The sequence below is a fragment of the Vulpes vulpes genome, chromosome 2 (genome assembly GCF_048418805.1).
Source record: "Vulpes vulpes isolate BD-2025 chromosome 2, VulVul3, whole genome shotgun sequence".
Classification (NCBI taxonomy): domain Eukaryota; kingdom Metazoa; phylum Chordata; class Mammalia; order Carnivora; family Canidae; genus Vulpes; species Vulpes vulpes.
The window spans coordinates 113,125,134-113,140,156 of NC_132781.1; the positions used below are offsets into that span (position 1 = coordinate 113,125,134).

Sequence of the window (15,023 nt, forward strand, 5' to 3'; positions counted from 1 at the left end):
AGAAAGATTTATTTTTAAGATTTATTTTTAAGTAATCTCTACACCCAGTTTGGGGCTCGAACTCACAACCCCAAGACCAAGAGTTGCATGTTCCATTGACTGAGCCAGGGGGTTCCCCTAAAATTTTTTCTTTAGCATTGACACTGAATCTGATCTCTTTCAATCTATTAATAAATAGCATTCACCCATAGATACTCGAAAAAAACAGTCACATTTTTTTCTCATTAAAAGATGATTTCCAATAAAATTTTATTTATGGATATTGAATGTATAATAGTTGTACACTATTTTGACCAATTATCTACTTGTGGTAGCTTTTTGTTGTTGTTGTTAAAGATTTTATTTATTCATTTGAGAGAGAGAGAGAGCACAAGAAGGGGAGAGGCAGAAGGAGAGGGAGAAGCAGATGCCCCGCTGAGCAAGGAACCTGATGTGGGGCTCGATCCCAGGACCCTGAGATCATGACCTGAGTTGCAGGCAGAAGCTTCACTAATGAAGCCACCCAGGTGCCCTACTTGTAGTAGTTTTAATAAAACTCTAGAAAAAAATATAATAAAATTTAATAAATAATAAATTTAATAAAATTAAATAATAATAATTATTATATATCATTTGTATATTAGATATTTATATATTATAATAATATAATAATTTTATAAATAAATTTAATAAAATTTATTATTTTTATTTATTATTTTATTTATTATTATAAATAAATTTAATAAAAATCTAAAAAAATTTTTTGAACATTCAGAATCTAATGGCCACAAGAAATTGAAAAAAATTTAAATTCGTATACATTTTTCTTGCAGAAGGGCAGGATGATCAATAAAAGACTTTCCTGGGTAGCAGTGTATTTATTACATTGAGACATGATTCTGCCAGAAATGGAAATACCAGTTCAACTAGAAAAGAAAACACTATAAAATTTCCAGCAATTAAAACAGAATTTGTTCATGTATTTTTTAATGGATGATGGAGAGTACTAAGTTTGATATCCCGTGTCCTTGGGTACACTTAAAAACAGTGATGTATGAAAAAAAAAAAAAACAGTGATGTAACAGTTTTATTTTAAAGTTCAAAAAAAATAAAATAATAAAAATAAAAGTTCAATGTCAGGGCGCCTGAGTGGCTCAGTGGTTGAGCATCTGCCTTTGGCTCAGGGCGTGACCCCAGGGTCCCGGGATCGAGTCCCCCATCGGGCTCCCTGCAGGGAGCCTGCTTCTCCCCCTGCCTGTGTCTCAGCCTCTCTCTGTGTGTTTCTCATGAGTAAATAAATAAAATCTTTAACAACAACAACAAAAAGTCAATGTTTACACTATGCCTCAAATTAAATTCATTGCAACTACTGAAGCATGGTGCAAAATGGTTCAATGTTGACTTAAGCATGTGTGTAGGGGTCCACAGGTCTTCAAAATTCCTCTGGGAGCTAAGTGAGCAAAAATGTTCTAAGACCACAGCAATGGACTCTCTCAAAGTAAATCCACAGGAAGAGCTCAGACCCCCGGGACACAGGACTGGGAGCACAAGGAGGGCTGCAGGGGGAGAGAGGCAGAGGAGGGAGCACCCTGAAGTCGGCTGAGGAAGCTGACCCCTGAAGGGCATGCAGGAGGGCACTTGATGGGATGAGCACTGGGTGCTCATATAGTATGTTGGCAAATTGAATTTAAATAAAAAATAAAAAATAAAAAATACAATACAATACAGCTGACCTGTCGTATTTCTCCACCAGCCAGGAGCACTGACCTGAGCAGCAGGAGTGGTCTTGCGGCGGGGAGTCGGCCAGCATGCGCTCATCCCCTGCCTCGTTCTCAATCACCATCGTGGTGAGCGGGGTCAGGATGTGATGGTCCAGAGACATCTGCAGGATGGTTTTTGTGATTTTCCTTTTGCTAGCAGCCGTAGGAGCCAGGCTTCTGTATTTAGGAGATAGAGGCATTCGAGAACATTACCGCACTTCAGGCCCACGCCCCACGGATTCGGGGCTCAGCTGGGACCCTGGGGACCACAAGGTACAAGAACGCTAACTGGCTCTGCGAAGCTTGTATTTTATTTAGCCATGCCATCCTAAGGATTTTTTTTTTTTCAAACAGACTTCATTTTTCAGATGGGTTTTAGGTTCATGGTAAAATTGAAGGGAAAGCACAGAGATGTCCCATATACTCCCTGCGCCGCACACTGCAGTCGCCCCCAATATCAACACCGCCCCCACCCGAGTGGTGTATTTGTTACAACCAGTGAACTTGCACTGACACTTCATCAGCACCAAATCCGTGGTTTACATCAGGGTCTGCTCTTGGGGTACGTTCTATGGGCTCCGGCACACGTACAATGACACGTGTTCACTGTTGCCGAATCATGCAGGGCAGCTTCACGGCCCTAAAGGTCTCCTGTGTGACGCCTGGTCGTCCTGCCCCCCAAGCCCCCGGCACCCACCCATCCGTTTTACAGGGACTGTTTCTTAAAAGTCCCTATGCTCTAACTCCAGCCTGGCGTGGGGTATGTGTACTTTGGCCATGAAGGCACCAGGATGCTTCTGAAAGGGGCAGGGATGGTTCTCGCTCACTTGAAAGCCACCACTACAGCCCTGTGGCTGCTTCCTAATTGGACACCGTGGATTTCCTCTGTGGGTACGGTCCCACCACTGTATTTCATGTCTCCCTGACCTAGTTCGGAAGACTCTGCTCCGTCCTACCGGGAATGTGCTCTGGTAGGTGGGAGGGGGCTTGGGCATGGTGGTTCTCTTCGTCAGCACCTGCGACTTGTCCTGCTGCTCGTGGTCAGAGAATGAGGCACTGCTTAGAAGCCTAGTTCTTATGTTGGGCAGTTTGGGGGTGGGGGGGCTGAGAAGCCAGTGATGGAGGAGAGAGCTGTGTCCTTCAGTGGCACTATAATCATAAATTCCTCGTTGGCCTACAAACTTTGCAAAAGTAACTAAATGCAAATGAACTACTGATACACCCCCCAGCAACATGATGGATTCTCATGGACACCGTGTTCAGTGAAAGAAGCCAGAAACAAGAATATGGGTTGTATCATTACAAGACGTTTGGTCACAGAAAACTAAATGATGGTGACAGTGGTTTCCACTGTGGGTGGGGGTGGGGGTTCTGTGGGGAGAACAAGGGACCCTTCAGGGAGGACAGAAGTGGCCTCTAATGATCCAGGTGGTGATGACATGGGTGACGCATATATAAGAATTCATTGAACTGTACTCTTAAAAGTCATGCACTTCACCCACTTTATGTATGTCAGACCTCAATAAAAGAAGGAAAAACAGTGAACTCAGCTTTGCTTCAGGTGTTTGGAACCAGTGGAAATTGACCATCCAAAGCCTGAATTAATTTGCTGCCTTTCTGGGTTCCACATCCTTTTTATGTATTACTTCAAAATACTCAAGGCAGACCTCTTACTTTTGCAAATCCCCATTATGTATACTCTTCTTACCGCTCAGCCAGAAGTTGGTTGATTGTCAGATAGGCCCACAATTTCTTGGTGAAATCGGGATCTGCATGCTTTTCCTTTGATAGAAAATCCTCCAAGTCGTCCATCTGGGCCAGAGTTTCTAAGACTAACTCCGTGTTAGCCTGGATGATGGAAGATTCAGTTGAAAGACATCGAGGGGGCCAAACTACAGTTAATCAAGCCATGTTTTTTATATCTACTGTGAGTGAATCAGGGAGCTACATAACTTCAGGGGAAATGCAAAATAATTCAAAAAATACAAAAGAGGAAGTAAGTGCATACATCCAAGGTTTGGGATTGGCTTTGGGATGAAAAGGGAAGAATTTACAGAATGGCTTTGACCATGGCATAGATATTCTCATGTCTTCTCTTTCACTTTATTGATTTTATTCCACATGCAAGATTCATGGAATGCAAAATATTAACCGGCTAATATACAAGATGGACTGTTTCGAGGGGACCGATTAGTATTTTTGAAAATAAGCAGATAAGCGGAAGTACCGAAGTTGCAGTGATGATGCTCTGTAACTGCTCCAATTTATCAGGGTTGAATTTTCCCGCCACCACAATCTCTGAGCCTCCAAAATAGTTGTGAAAACTGTTTTGAGTGACATCTGATACTGACATGTGGGGATAGTTGAACTGAACGTTCCGGAGCAGGGGAGTAGAGACCTGGTTGTAGAATTTCTATAATTCATTAAAAAACAAACAAACAAAAAAACAGAGAAATCATTATTTTCATACCACTTCATGGGTCTAAAGCACTTTTTTTAGAGGGGGGAGGAGCAGAGGGAGAAGGAAAGAGAGAGAATCTTAAGCAGGCTCCACACCCAGCTCAGAGCCCAACTCATGGCTCCATCTCCTGACCCTGAGATCGTGACCTGAGCTGAAATCAAGAGTCAGACACTTAATCAATGCTTAGCTGGCATCTCCTAATTTATCCTCACATAATCTCTGTAGAAAGCTATGGGACCAGGAGAATTCTCACAATTATCAGATGAACTGAGGTATGGAAAAACTAAAAAATTGTTAAGAATATTATTCTGACTTGAGAGCCTAGTGCATTTTTTTCTTTTATGGTCAGCATAAAAAGCTCATAAATACTCAAAATAAGAAAAGTCAGCTGAGTTGATATTCCCAAATGATCTCTTATCTCTTTCCTGTCCCTGACTATAAATATGGTGCCTGCAACTGACCCATGGAGCCTGGAAATGACAGAGGGTGGCGTGAAGTGTGTCCCTCTTCTCCTCCATCTTTTCCTTGTCCATGTAGTCAAACGAAACAAGTAATTTGTCTCTTTTACCTTTAAGGACACTTACAAGCTATCATTTGATCTGTGTTGCATTATAAAAAGTTGATACCAAGACGCCAATGCACTTTAAAGGGGGAACAATGGCCATGACGGTAAGAACGACCAGGTGTATTAGTGGAACTGGAAAGCCCAGAAGGTTTGATAACGCCTGGAAAGTCTTGCTCAGGGCATAGGGAGTGTGTGCCCATCTCTCTCTCATCTCCCGCCTCATTGTCAATGCAGATGCACAAGCAAAAGGAGGTGAGAAAGGAATCGAAGACTTTCTCATTCTCACGGCCTAACGCAGCAGAAATGATGACAATTGTGACTCAAATCTGGCCGTCTTCTTTTAGGCATCAGATACTGCTGGTTGAATGATTTTGAGTGGAGGAAGAAGAAAGAACAGAAAAAAAGTGTTACTTTGAGCTGGGAAGATGTGTCCTGGTTTCCATAAATCCTTTGCGCGATTCCACGGTTTTCATTGGATAGTCTCTTCAAGAAGTCATAATCAACATCAAATCCTATCCCCAAGCTGAACAAGGAGATGTTGTCTCGCATGTTCTGCTTCACATTTTTTTGAATCTTTGACAATTTCAGTTCACCTAAAGTTGATGATGACAGAAAGGAAAAGAATGAGGGGCAATGCCACAGTGTTTTTGGAAAATCTGCGGAAGGTGGTTTAACAGAATTTGTCAAATTAAAAATGCGCTTACCCTTTGACCCAGAGACTCAACTTCTAGGGGTTTTTTTGTAGCTGCCCTCACATATAGGGAAATGAAGTACGGACAATCATACCTAGCATAATCATTAGGAGTAGCAACATCTTAAAAACAAATGTACACAAGGAAGGGAGGCTGGTTAAATGATGACACATTCAGACTGTGAGAGATTGTGCAGTTATTAAAAAGAGCAAGGAAACTCTTTATGTATTTATAATGAATGATCTCAAAGACACATTTTTAAAGGGGAGAGAACAATGTAAAGATTGGTGTAAGTAGGATGTATCTGCATACCGACATGCATGTATGTGTGCATGTACATGTGTATATATGTATATATTCACATATAAATATATAGGAAGTATACACATATGCACAGAATCTCTAAAATGATACACGAGAAATTGCTAACCAAAGATTGCCTCCAGGGACAGGAACTGGGTGGTTAAGGGACAGAAATAAGAAAGGGACTTAATTTTTTGCTACGCATCCTTTTCTTCCTTACGATTTTATCCTCGACTTGAATTTGTTTTAAAGATCTTATTAATTTATTTTTAAGTAATCTCTACACCCAGTGTGGGGCTCGAACTCACAACTCCGAGATCAAGAGTCACAGGCTCCATGGACTGAGCCTGCCAGCGGCCCCTCAAATTGAATTTTAAAAGCAATCTGATCTGAGAGTGAAGAAACACTGAATCTGCCACAAATACTACCTCACGACCCCCATTCTAGTCTCACTATTAATAAAATGCTTGTGGGATACCTGGGTGGCTCACAATTAAGCATCTGCCTTTTTTGGCTCAGGGCCTGGGGCTTGGGGATCCCCAGGGCTTGGGGATCGCGTCCTGCATCAGGCTCCCTGAGAGGAGCCTGCTTCTCCCTCTCCCTATGTCTCTGCCTCTCTCTCTGTGTCTCTCATGAATAAATAAAATCTTAAAAAAAAAGGAAAAAAATAAAATGATTGCTTCTTGTCTTACTAAAACACCAGTGGCCACTGTCATGATTGGCCCACTCATCTTCCTTCCACAGAGCTGCATTCAGCACGGGTCCTTGTCCATGTGGCAGACTGTGATGCAATCTAGCATGCACTGTTGTATTTGCCAGTTTAAGGACACAAATGAAGCAGATCAAAATAATGGCACATGACAGTAGCCAGGAGATGTTGGGCCATTTTGTGGAGAAGAATGCATCGTGTACAGGTGTATCAGAAGGACATACTTTCTCCAGTTGCCGTGAGTGACTGGGGCCAGGGTGGGATGTGTGGAGAAGGAGGGAATGTTCCTGCAGACCCTAGAGGTCTTCTGGAGGCTTGGGACGCATGCTCATCCCACACCCTCCCCTACACCATCTTACATGGTGCACTGTGCTACAGGCTATTACAATTCACACTCAAGTTTCCCCACATTGTGGAGGTGAAACTGGTGCTTTTAAGAGCATCACCCAAAAAAATGTCTGGGACTGGGTTTCAGTGGGGTGAGTGCTCCAGGGTTAAAAGAAGCCTCCTTTTAGAAACCATGGGGTTAAGATGGTTTGGAAACTCAGGCAAGTGCCATCAGATTTTCCATTTTAAGCAAATCACATTCCCAAGAAACAGGAGTAAAACATTTGTCACCAGAAAATTGAAGTGCTACTTACCTACTGTCGGGTCGCCATCAGAAACCAAAATGATCAGAGAGACTGACTCAGGGTCCAACAATCCCAAATTATTGGCTTCATTCAGAATAAAGATGGCACGCAGGAGTGCTTCGTTGATATTTGTGCCTGTGAGGGTGACAGGATGTGCCGCTCCGTTATGTGCCCTCTTTTTGCACAAAAACCATCACATCCTGGGTGCAGGTACATCTGTCTGATGATGACTCATGCATAATTTATTCAGCTCCCAAATCTGGCTGTTTTCCAAGTGACACACATTTTCCCCACGCTGGTCAAGATTCCCCAGTGGAATAAAATAGTTACTTTGGAGTGAACTAATCCCTGAAAGATGAATTCGTCCTTTCAAAGCACCCATCTGTCATTTTGTTAAACACCAGACTGAAGGCACGCAAAGCAGCCTTGCTGACGTGCTGGGTCACTGGTCTGTGGACAGCTGCATTTTTTGCTATGAGAGTAATAAGAAGGCTAGTGTGACCCTCTGTGACCCTTTTCTGAGGGAGACTGGAAAGGTTACAGACTTGTGTGGGATAGGTCATACATTGTGCTTTCACATGAAGTTAAGATTCATCATGTAATAGTACATCACTACTTATGGCAGGCCATTGCAGGCGGGCCAAAGACCACCGTGGGAGGGAAGGGGACTTCCTAAGCGAATGACGATTTGAGCCCTGTGAACGTTTCTCAGTGGCCTCTAGGGTAAAGTCACTCACCTCCACTGGGCTGGATTTTCTCAATATACTTCTTGGCATCTGTCACCTGTGTTCTAGTAGCTGAGACCAAATCATTTCTCCAGGTGCGAACATTGTGGTTGAAGTCAATCACGGAGAACTGGTCTTCGGCTCTTAGGTCATCCAGTATGGTCTTCATTGCTTCCACTGTCTATTTCAAAAAAGAATGGAGAAGGCTCTTATTCCATGAGATCTAAGCCCCAGAAGAAAAGAGGGAGGACCAAGGATTCATCTTGTCATCTTCCAAGTACAAACTCAAGAATGACAATTCTTCCAGAAAACCACCTCGGTCAACACTGACCTGTCTGTCACTTACCCTGAACATGTACTGTCTGCATTTCGATACTTAAGCTTTGACTGTTTTATTTTGCTGTGTACAACTACTTTGACTCGTCTCAGATTTAGTTAAGAATCACAAACTTCAAGCGCCCCCTTAGTAGTGGCTAGGAATCAAAGTCCAGAGACTCGCCCTCTCTCTTAAATTGCTATTTCTCATCTCCTTTCTCTTCAGACTACCAACACCTCTCTCTTCCTGTCTCAGCTCCCGACCTGGATTCCAACTTCACTGACAAATTAAAGCAATCAGAAGAAAACTTCCACAGTCTCCTGCCTTCCTGCCCCATAATCTAGGAGAACTAGCAGTATTTCTATAGAATGCGCATCCATCCCCTGGGGAGCTAGCTTTCCTTCTCCCTCATCTATTGAAGAACATGGCCAGCAACTGGCCCTTGCATCTCCCACATTCAGAATTTCTCTCCTCCATCGGTGCACTGAAGAGATGCACCTGTAAGGGTTTCAAAGTCACTTGTGAACAATGGCAAGATGGTAAAGTAAAACGTTACGCAGACGCAGAGCAAGACTATGAAATGCAAGAGTGAACCCAGCAAGTAGGAAGGGAGATGACATTTTTCAGAGCCCTGAGTTTTGAGATAAATGTCTGTTGTTCATAAACCACCAGTTCTGTGGTTCTTTGAGCAGCCTGAGCTGATGAAGACGAGGCCTGGGAGGCTGGTGGGTGAGGGGGGAGGAAGGTGCATTGAATGTCTGCCATGTTGGGAGGGGATCAGAGAAAGCGAGGAGCCCCAAGCACCCCTGCCAACAGGGAGGTACTCACTTGTTTCATTTTTATTCCCCACATTGAGCCGCTAACATCAATGACAAAGAGGATGTTTTTGGGAATTGGGTCCAGGTTTTCAGGAGCGAAAAAGTGGACAAAATATCCATTAAATACCTGGAAAACAGAGCACAATATTTAGAAGGTAGGAAGGGGTGGGGTCTAGGGACTAAGAAGAGGCGAGCACTGGGGGAACAGGAGGCATGCTGGTCATGAAGGAGAGGCTCCGTATCCATCCATGTCTCTCCCTCCTCGTTCCTGTTCTCCCCCACTCCTCTCCTGGGAAGGCCCAGGCTCTCTGGGTAGTTTCACTCTCCAGGGCATTTCACTTCACTCCCCTCCAGCCACCTAGTCCTCTGAGGAACCTGCTTTCAGGGACCTTGTTAACCAACAGCCAATGGGGCAAAGTCTCTGCCCTCACAGGGCTCTCAGGCCAGCCAAGGATCCAGATAAGTAGGAAGCAACTGTAGCACAGTGTTTGTTATGTGCTATGGTCAGGAAAATAAAGGACTCTGAGAGCACCCAGTGGATGTGTATCTGACTCACATTGGGGGTGTCTTTCCTAAGGAAACGGGATCTACACTCGACTTGAGTGTGAGTTTGGAGTTGGCCTGTTAAGAGTGGGGAAGAGAGATCCAGACAAGGGTGAGAAAATATGGCACACTAGGGGCTCTGTAAGTGGTTCAGCACCACCACAAGGGCTGTAGAATTAAAGAATTTGAGGAATTAGGTGGAGAGTCAGCAGGACAGATCATGAAGACCTTTATCAGTACTCTAGGGGGTTTGGATTTTTCTTGAAGTTATTAGAAGGCCATTCCATGTCTTTGTCTTCTCTGGGCCCTAATGCCTGGCTCCTCTAGTTCTCTTTCCACTGTCCTATGGTTGTTTCTATCAAGGTGGTACAAGGCCTAGGTGTGGAATGTATACCTGTGGATGCTTCTGTACCACCATCCTGGACAGAAGCACAGGCTTTTGGATACCCTCTAAGGGCTCTTACCTTAGCACAAGGGAAATACAGACATACACTTAAGACACAACAAAAAGGGAAAGGAAGGAAGCAATCTCTCAAATGAACATTAGCCCTGGAATCTGCCACTAGCCCAGATCTTTCTCTTGGTTGTTCCGTCCACCCAGCCCCATAACCTCTCTGCTTTCTTTGATAGTTTAGTTGCAAAGGGCCTTCAAAGGTCATCCAAAATTCCCATTTTGTGAATTTCATACTGTATTTCATATAAGGCCTAGAAGCATCTTTCTGGGACAAGGATATGAAACTTGAGGACACTCTATTTGGTTTTCTTGACATGAAAAGATGATGCTTAGTAACACTTAGGGAAATAGGACTTAGTCCCTTCTCTGCCACTAGACACTTTCCTCGGCAGCTAGGAGCCACCTAGAAGCCAGGGAGCTGTTGGGCCTCAGCATGGCGGTTCTCTCAGAGATTGGTTTCACCCACCTCGAGTTCTCCGGCCTTCTCTTCTCTGTTCACATCATACATCACCACCAGCTCTCCATCTACTGCAGTCTCGGAGCAGTTGGAGCATTTTCTTTGCCGGGCCACAGAGGGCTTGAAGGACACATGTGCCTGGAAAGAACAGTGATGGATGTTGGAGCCCATGGTCTGTGCCTCTCCCTCCCCAGGCGAGGGGTGACACCTTCCCATGCACACAGGGGAAGAGCTATCCCCATGGTTCAATGGCCAGCCTGCCTCCAGGCAGCATCAGCAGCCCCATTTCCAACACAAGGGATGGTGCTGGGCCTGGGAAGGTGCATCTACCATCCCGTGGTGCTGCTGCCCAAGTTTTAGGACTTCTTAAGATACCCAAAGAATTTCTCCCTCCTTCCCCCATCAAAGAGAAGGCTACCAGCTTGAGAAAGAGTTGGTGAAAGGTCCATAGAGAAGTTTGATGCCTCCGCTGTTGGTTCTTATTGGTCACAAAGTGAAGAGAATTAAGCTGAGTATCTCTTGCTGTGACCAGTGAAAACCTATCATGTATTACAAGAAAGCTGTCTTTTAGCTCCTGGTCAAGCCCATGACTTGAGGGAAATGGGGCCCCAAAGAGGATGGTCACTGGTCAAAATGCAATGAAGCAATTGGGACTGGTGTTCTGTAGATGGTGGGGATGCTAGATTCTGCTCAGGGATCTCTATTCCATCACAGAGTCTACCACCTGAGCACTTTTCTCTTCCCCAGAGCACAGGAGGGGCAAAGAACTCATGAGCTCGTGGCCACTTAGACTCTCTGCAACAGGCACTACATATGATACCTTCTGTTGTCCTTTAGATATGACTGGAACACCATCAAAATGGCCATCAAATGTGTCAGGAACATGAAGAAATCGTATTCCCTGAGGTTCAATAACCCACACATCTACCTGGAGATGAGAAAGAAAATTACTCAAAGCATCAAACTATCATTCAAGGCATTTTTTCTTTTGAGGAAAAAGTACAATTGCTACACCCTCTGCTGTTCTTCTCATCTTCAAGCTTTCCCAGAGATGACCCAGCACAGTTCCACGATCACCTCACCTGCCACGGGATATGATTCATCTCAGTACGTGGGCTGAAGACTCATTGGGCAACTCAGTACTTCCTTTCTCTTGTCTTATTCTCCATCTCTATCCTGTTCTTTGTTGTTGTTGTTGTTTATAAGAGTATTCACGTTGTCAAAGGAAACAAAAAAAGGAAAGCCATTGCGAAATGATTCTGCACTTAGTCTGTGCATCTGTCAATGAAGGCCCAAGGCTTTTTTATTCCTTTACTGTCTATGTACTCTGAACAGAGCTAAGCAGGAGGAAATCCGTTTGGGTGATCCTTGGAAAAACCATAGTCATGGCTTCCATTTCTCTCTGTAGACTCAAAGTACTCTGCTAAGCACTATGTATGTATGAACTCATTTAACTCTTATATTCTTATTACCTGTTGTTTTATTTGCTATTGTTTATTTTATGGATGAAGAAATAGATTCATAGTGACCCAGCTTATAAGTGGCTGAACCAGGCTTCAAACCTAGGGCCCGAGTTCCTAATACTTTGTACACTGCTTCTTGACTTCCAATAGCTTCTGCTTCATCTTTTCAGTTGACTTCACCACACTATTCATTAGCCCCATGCCACAGTATCCTATATGTTTTTCATGAGATTTCCCATCTTTTGCACACACCCACTTAAATGAGAGGCCATGAGATAGAGCCCTATGCACATTTGTTTCCTTATTGCCTCTTCCTCATTTAGGATCATTTATAATAGTGATGAGTTCTCTCCCCTTTGGAAGTAACTGGCTTTGGAATCATGCCAAATTTTTCTCTGATTTTTTTTTTTTTTGTGTGTGTGTGTGTGTGGGGCTCCATGTCCAGGGTGGGGCTCAATGTAGGTCTTGACCTCACAACCCTGAGATCAAGTCTTGAGCTGAGATCAAGAGTCAGACGCTTAACTGACTGAAGCCACCCAAGTGGCTCCTGATTTTTTAAAAAAAATCTGCTTTCAGGGATCCCTGGGGGGTGCAGTGGTTTGGCACCTGCCTTTGGCCCAGGGCACGATCCTGGAGACCCGGGATCGAATCCCACGTCGGGCTCCCTGCATGGAGCCTGCTTCTCCCTCTGCCTGTGTCTCTGCCTCTCTCTCTCTCTCTCTGTGTGTGACTATCATGAATAAATAAATAAAATCTTTAAAAAAATGTGCTTTCATAAAGTCATGTACACTTGTCCAAGCAAAGCCAACATTTTCTTTCTTGGTTATTACAAATTACAGTGTAAGATTTGAGCTTAATTTGCCTCCAAGATTTCTGTTAGCTCTGGATTCTCCATGTTGGTAAGAACTAAATCTACACAAAATCAGGTGAATCAGACATCCCAGGACAGTCTGACCCAGCCATTTCAGGTAGTTGATTGAGCAGCTCCTGGAGGGAAGGGAGAAAAGTTGGGGAGTTGCAGAAAACTGGGGCCACTGCTTTCATTCTTCCATAAGGTTCTACCTATAAACAAATGTAGGGTACTCAAGACAAGGTTCGGTCTCTCCATACGAGCCTGCAAATGGCAGGAAGACCTTTTCCCAAGTGTCGCAGAAGCTCTTAGCAGTCCTGTGCTCAATTTGAGGCAGACATGTCCCCCAAATCGAGTAGGACACTATGCTTTGGGGGTGGATATCTAAGGTTGCATAGCTGGTCCCTCTGATAGGCTGGGACCAGTCCATGGTGGCCTTGAGTCACTCGACATGTTGGTTAGCTTTTCTGTAAGGAACACCGATGTTGGAATAAAATGTATTCCCAATATTTGATATATCCAGGGGGGTCGGGGTGGGAGTTAAAAAGTGATGTATTCTCTGATTCCTGTGAGGAAAATGTATTTCCAGTTGGGTGGTCCTTCTGATGGTGATTTGAAAATGTTTCTGGAATAAACACAAGGAGGTCTAATTTTATGATTTCTCCTTAATTTATCTCTGGATGAGATCAAGCCTCTTCAGAAATGGATATATTTCGTAGGCTGTTAGAGCAGGAAAGTACCCGAAGACTCACCTAGTCCAACTTTCTTTCACAGATGAAACACTGAAGGACAGGAAATGGATTTGCCCAGAGTTCACAGCTGTGAGTGCAGACTCTGGATTAGAACTTGGGAAACTTGCCACTTTGTCTTACACTCTTGCTAAGCTATTCAGACTACGTCTTATTTTAAAAACAAGGATTTTCTAAGAGCTTGGGAAATTTAAGAATGAACAAAAATTTCAGAAATATAAGAAAGATTTATGTGCTATGTGCTATGTGGTATGTATGTTAAAAATCATTATCTTTATGGACTCAAACTACATCCTTGGATTTATAGCTAAGAACACAGTTTCAGAGGTAGACATTATCTCAAATTTTACTTGTTTCTTAGCTATTTCCTTAGGCAAGTTATTTATATATATCTGTATATCAGGGCTAATGAGATCTACTTTACAACTTGTGGGGAGAAGTCAATGACATATCACCATCTCATTAAAATGTTATAGAAGTATCCTCATATCATTAACTCAGTTGCTATTAATATTATTATTAACAACCTCAGCACTTGCATCATTGCAGGCAAGATGCTAATCATATCTATTTACCATGAGATTCATAGGATTGAGAAGGAGAATGCCACTCATTCATCATTACTCCTAGAAAAATAGCCAGGGCCACATGTTGAGTTGTGCAGAGCCCCCAGCCAGGACTGTACGAGGGTGCTGAGATCCAGCCCATAACCCACTTGCCAAGTGTTGTGTCCTGATATGGGGCTGAATTTGCCAGGACAAAGGGCATCTTTTCCTAATTTTCACAAAGGCACCAAATAACTCAATGGTATCTACCCTGAGAGCAAGCTGATGCCACACAGTGGTCATGAGAAGAAGGGGTGGTTCCATTGGTCAGATATGCAGCTTCTCAAATTAGAGTAGAAATTTCACCATGATCGCTTCATCCCCTGGAGTCTTCTCTGCCTACAGGCCTCACCTTCCTATCATCTATCCTATCTCCATTCTGTCAAATGGAGAGGCAGATTGGATCATATACTCTCCTTGGCTGCTTCTGGCTCTGCTTTGCCCCTGACACAAAATGTTCACGTGATGTCACAAAGACTCAAGCCCCCCAAAGAGTGTCTCAGTTCTTAGGGCAACAGATGAATGTTACAGCAAAGGTGAGTTCATATTGGTAGGGCAATGGGGTGACAGAGGAAGACAATTAATATCCACTGATTTCTATTATTTGCCACCTATTTCCATAAATTATATGGAAAATATGTTCTCGTCCCCTTTACACAGATGAAAAAATGGACACTCAGGATAATGCGTCCCATGTCAGAAGGCTAGTGTATTGGTTGAATGGCACCCTACCTCCCCACCCTACTGGAACCCCCCAATTTGATGTCTACATCAAATCCCTGGCAACTGTGAATGTTACCTCATCTGGAAAAAGCATCTTCATAGATGAACTTAAGGTAAGGATCTTGAGATCATCCTGTACTATTCAGTGGACCCAAAATCCAGTGATGAGTTTTCTCATAAGAAGGCAGAGGGTGATTTGAAACACATAGGGGAGAGCAT

At 43.6% G+C, this 15,023-nt stretch overlaps 1 protein-coding gene across 1 annotated transcript in view; it reads right to left on the reverse strand.

Moving 5' to 3' along the window:
* ITIH2 (inter-alpha-trypsin inhibitor heavy chain 2) overlaps positions 1 to 15,023 on the reverse strand; it is a 36,755-nt gene that overhangs the window by 12,093 nt on the left and 9,639 nt on the right. Inside the window, exons 7-15 of the mRNA XM_026016741.2 lie at positions 11,235 to 11,342; positions 10,424 to 10,552; positions 8,971 to 9,087; positions 7,839 to 8,007; positions 7,111 to 7,236; positions 5,177 to 5,358; positions 3,967 to 4,152; positions 3,448 to 3,587; positions 1,747 to 1,916 (exon numbers count right to left, since the gene is read on the reverse strand). Of these exons, the coding sequence (XP_025872526.2) occupies positions 1,747 to 1,916; positions 3,448 to 3,587; positions 3,967 to 4,152; positions 5,177 to 5,358; positions 7,111 to 7,236; positions 7,839 to 8,007; positions 8,971 to 9,087; positions 10,424 to 10,552; positions 11,235 to 11,342 (1,327 nt within the window). The remainder of the gene's footprint in view (positions 1 to 1,746; positions 1,917 to 3,447; positions 3,588 to 3,966; positions 4,153 to 5,176; positions 5,359 to 7,110; positions 7,237 to 7,838; positions 8,008 to 8,970; positions 9,088 to 10,423; positions 10,553 to 11,234; positions 11,343 to 15,023) is intronic.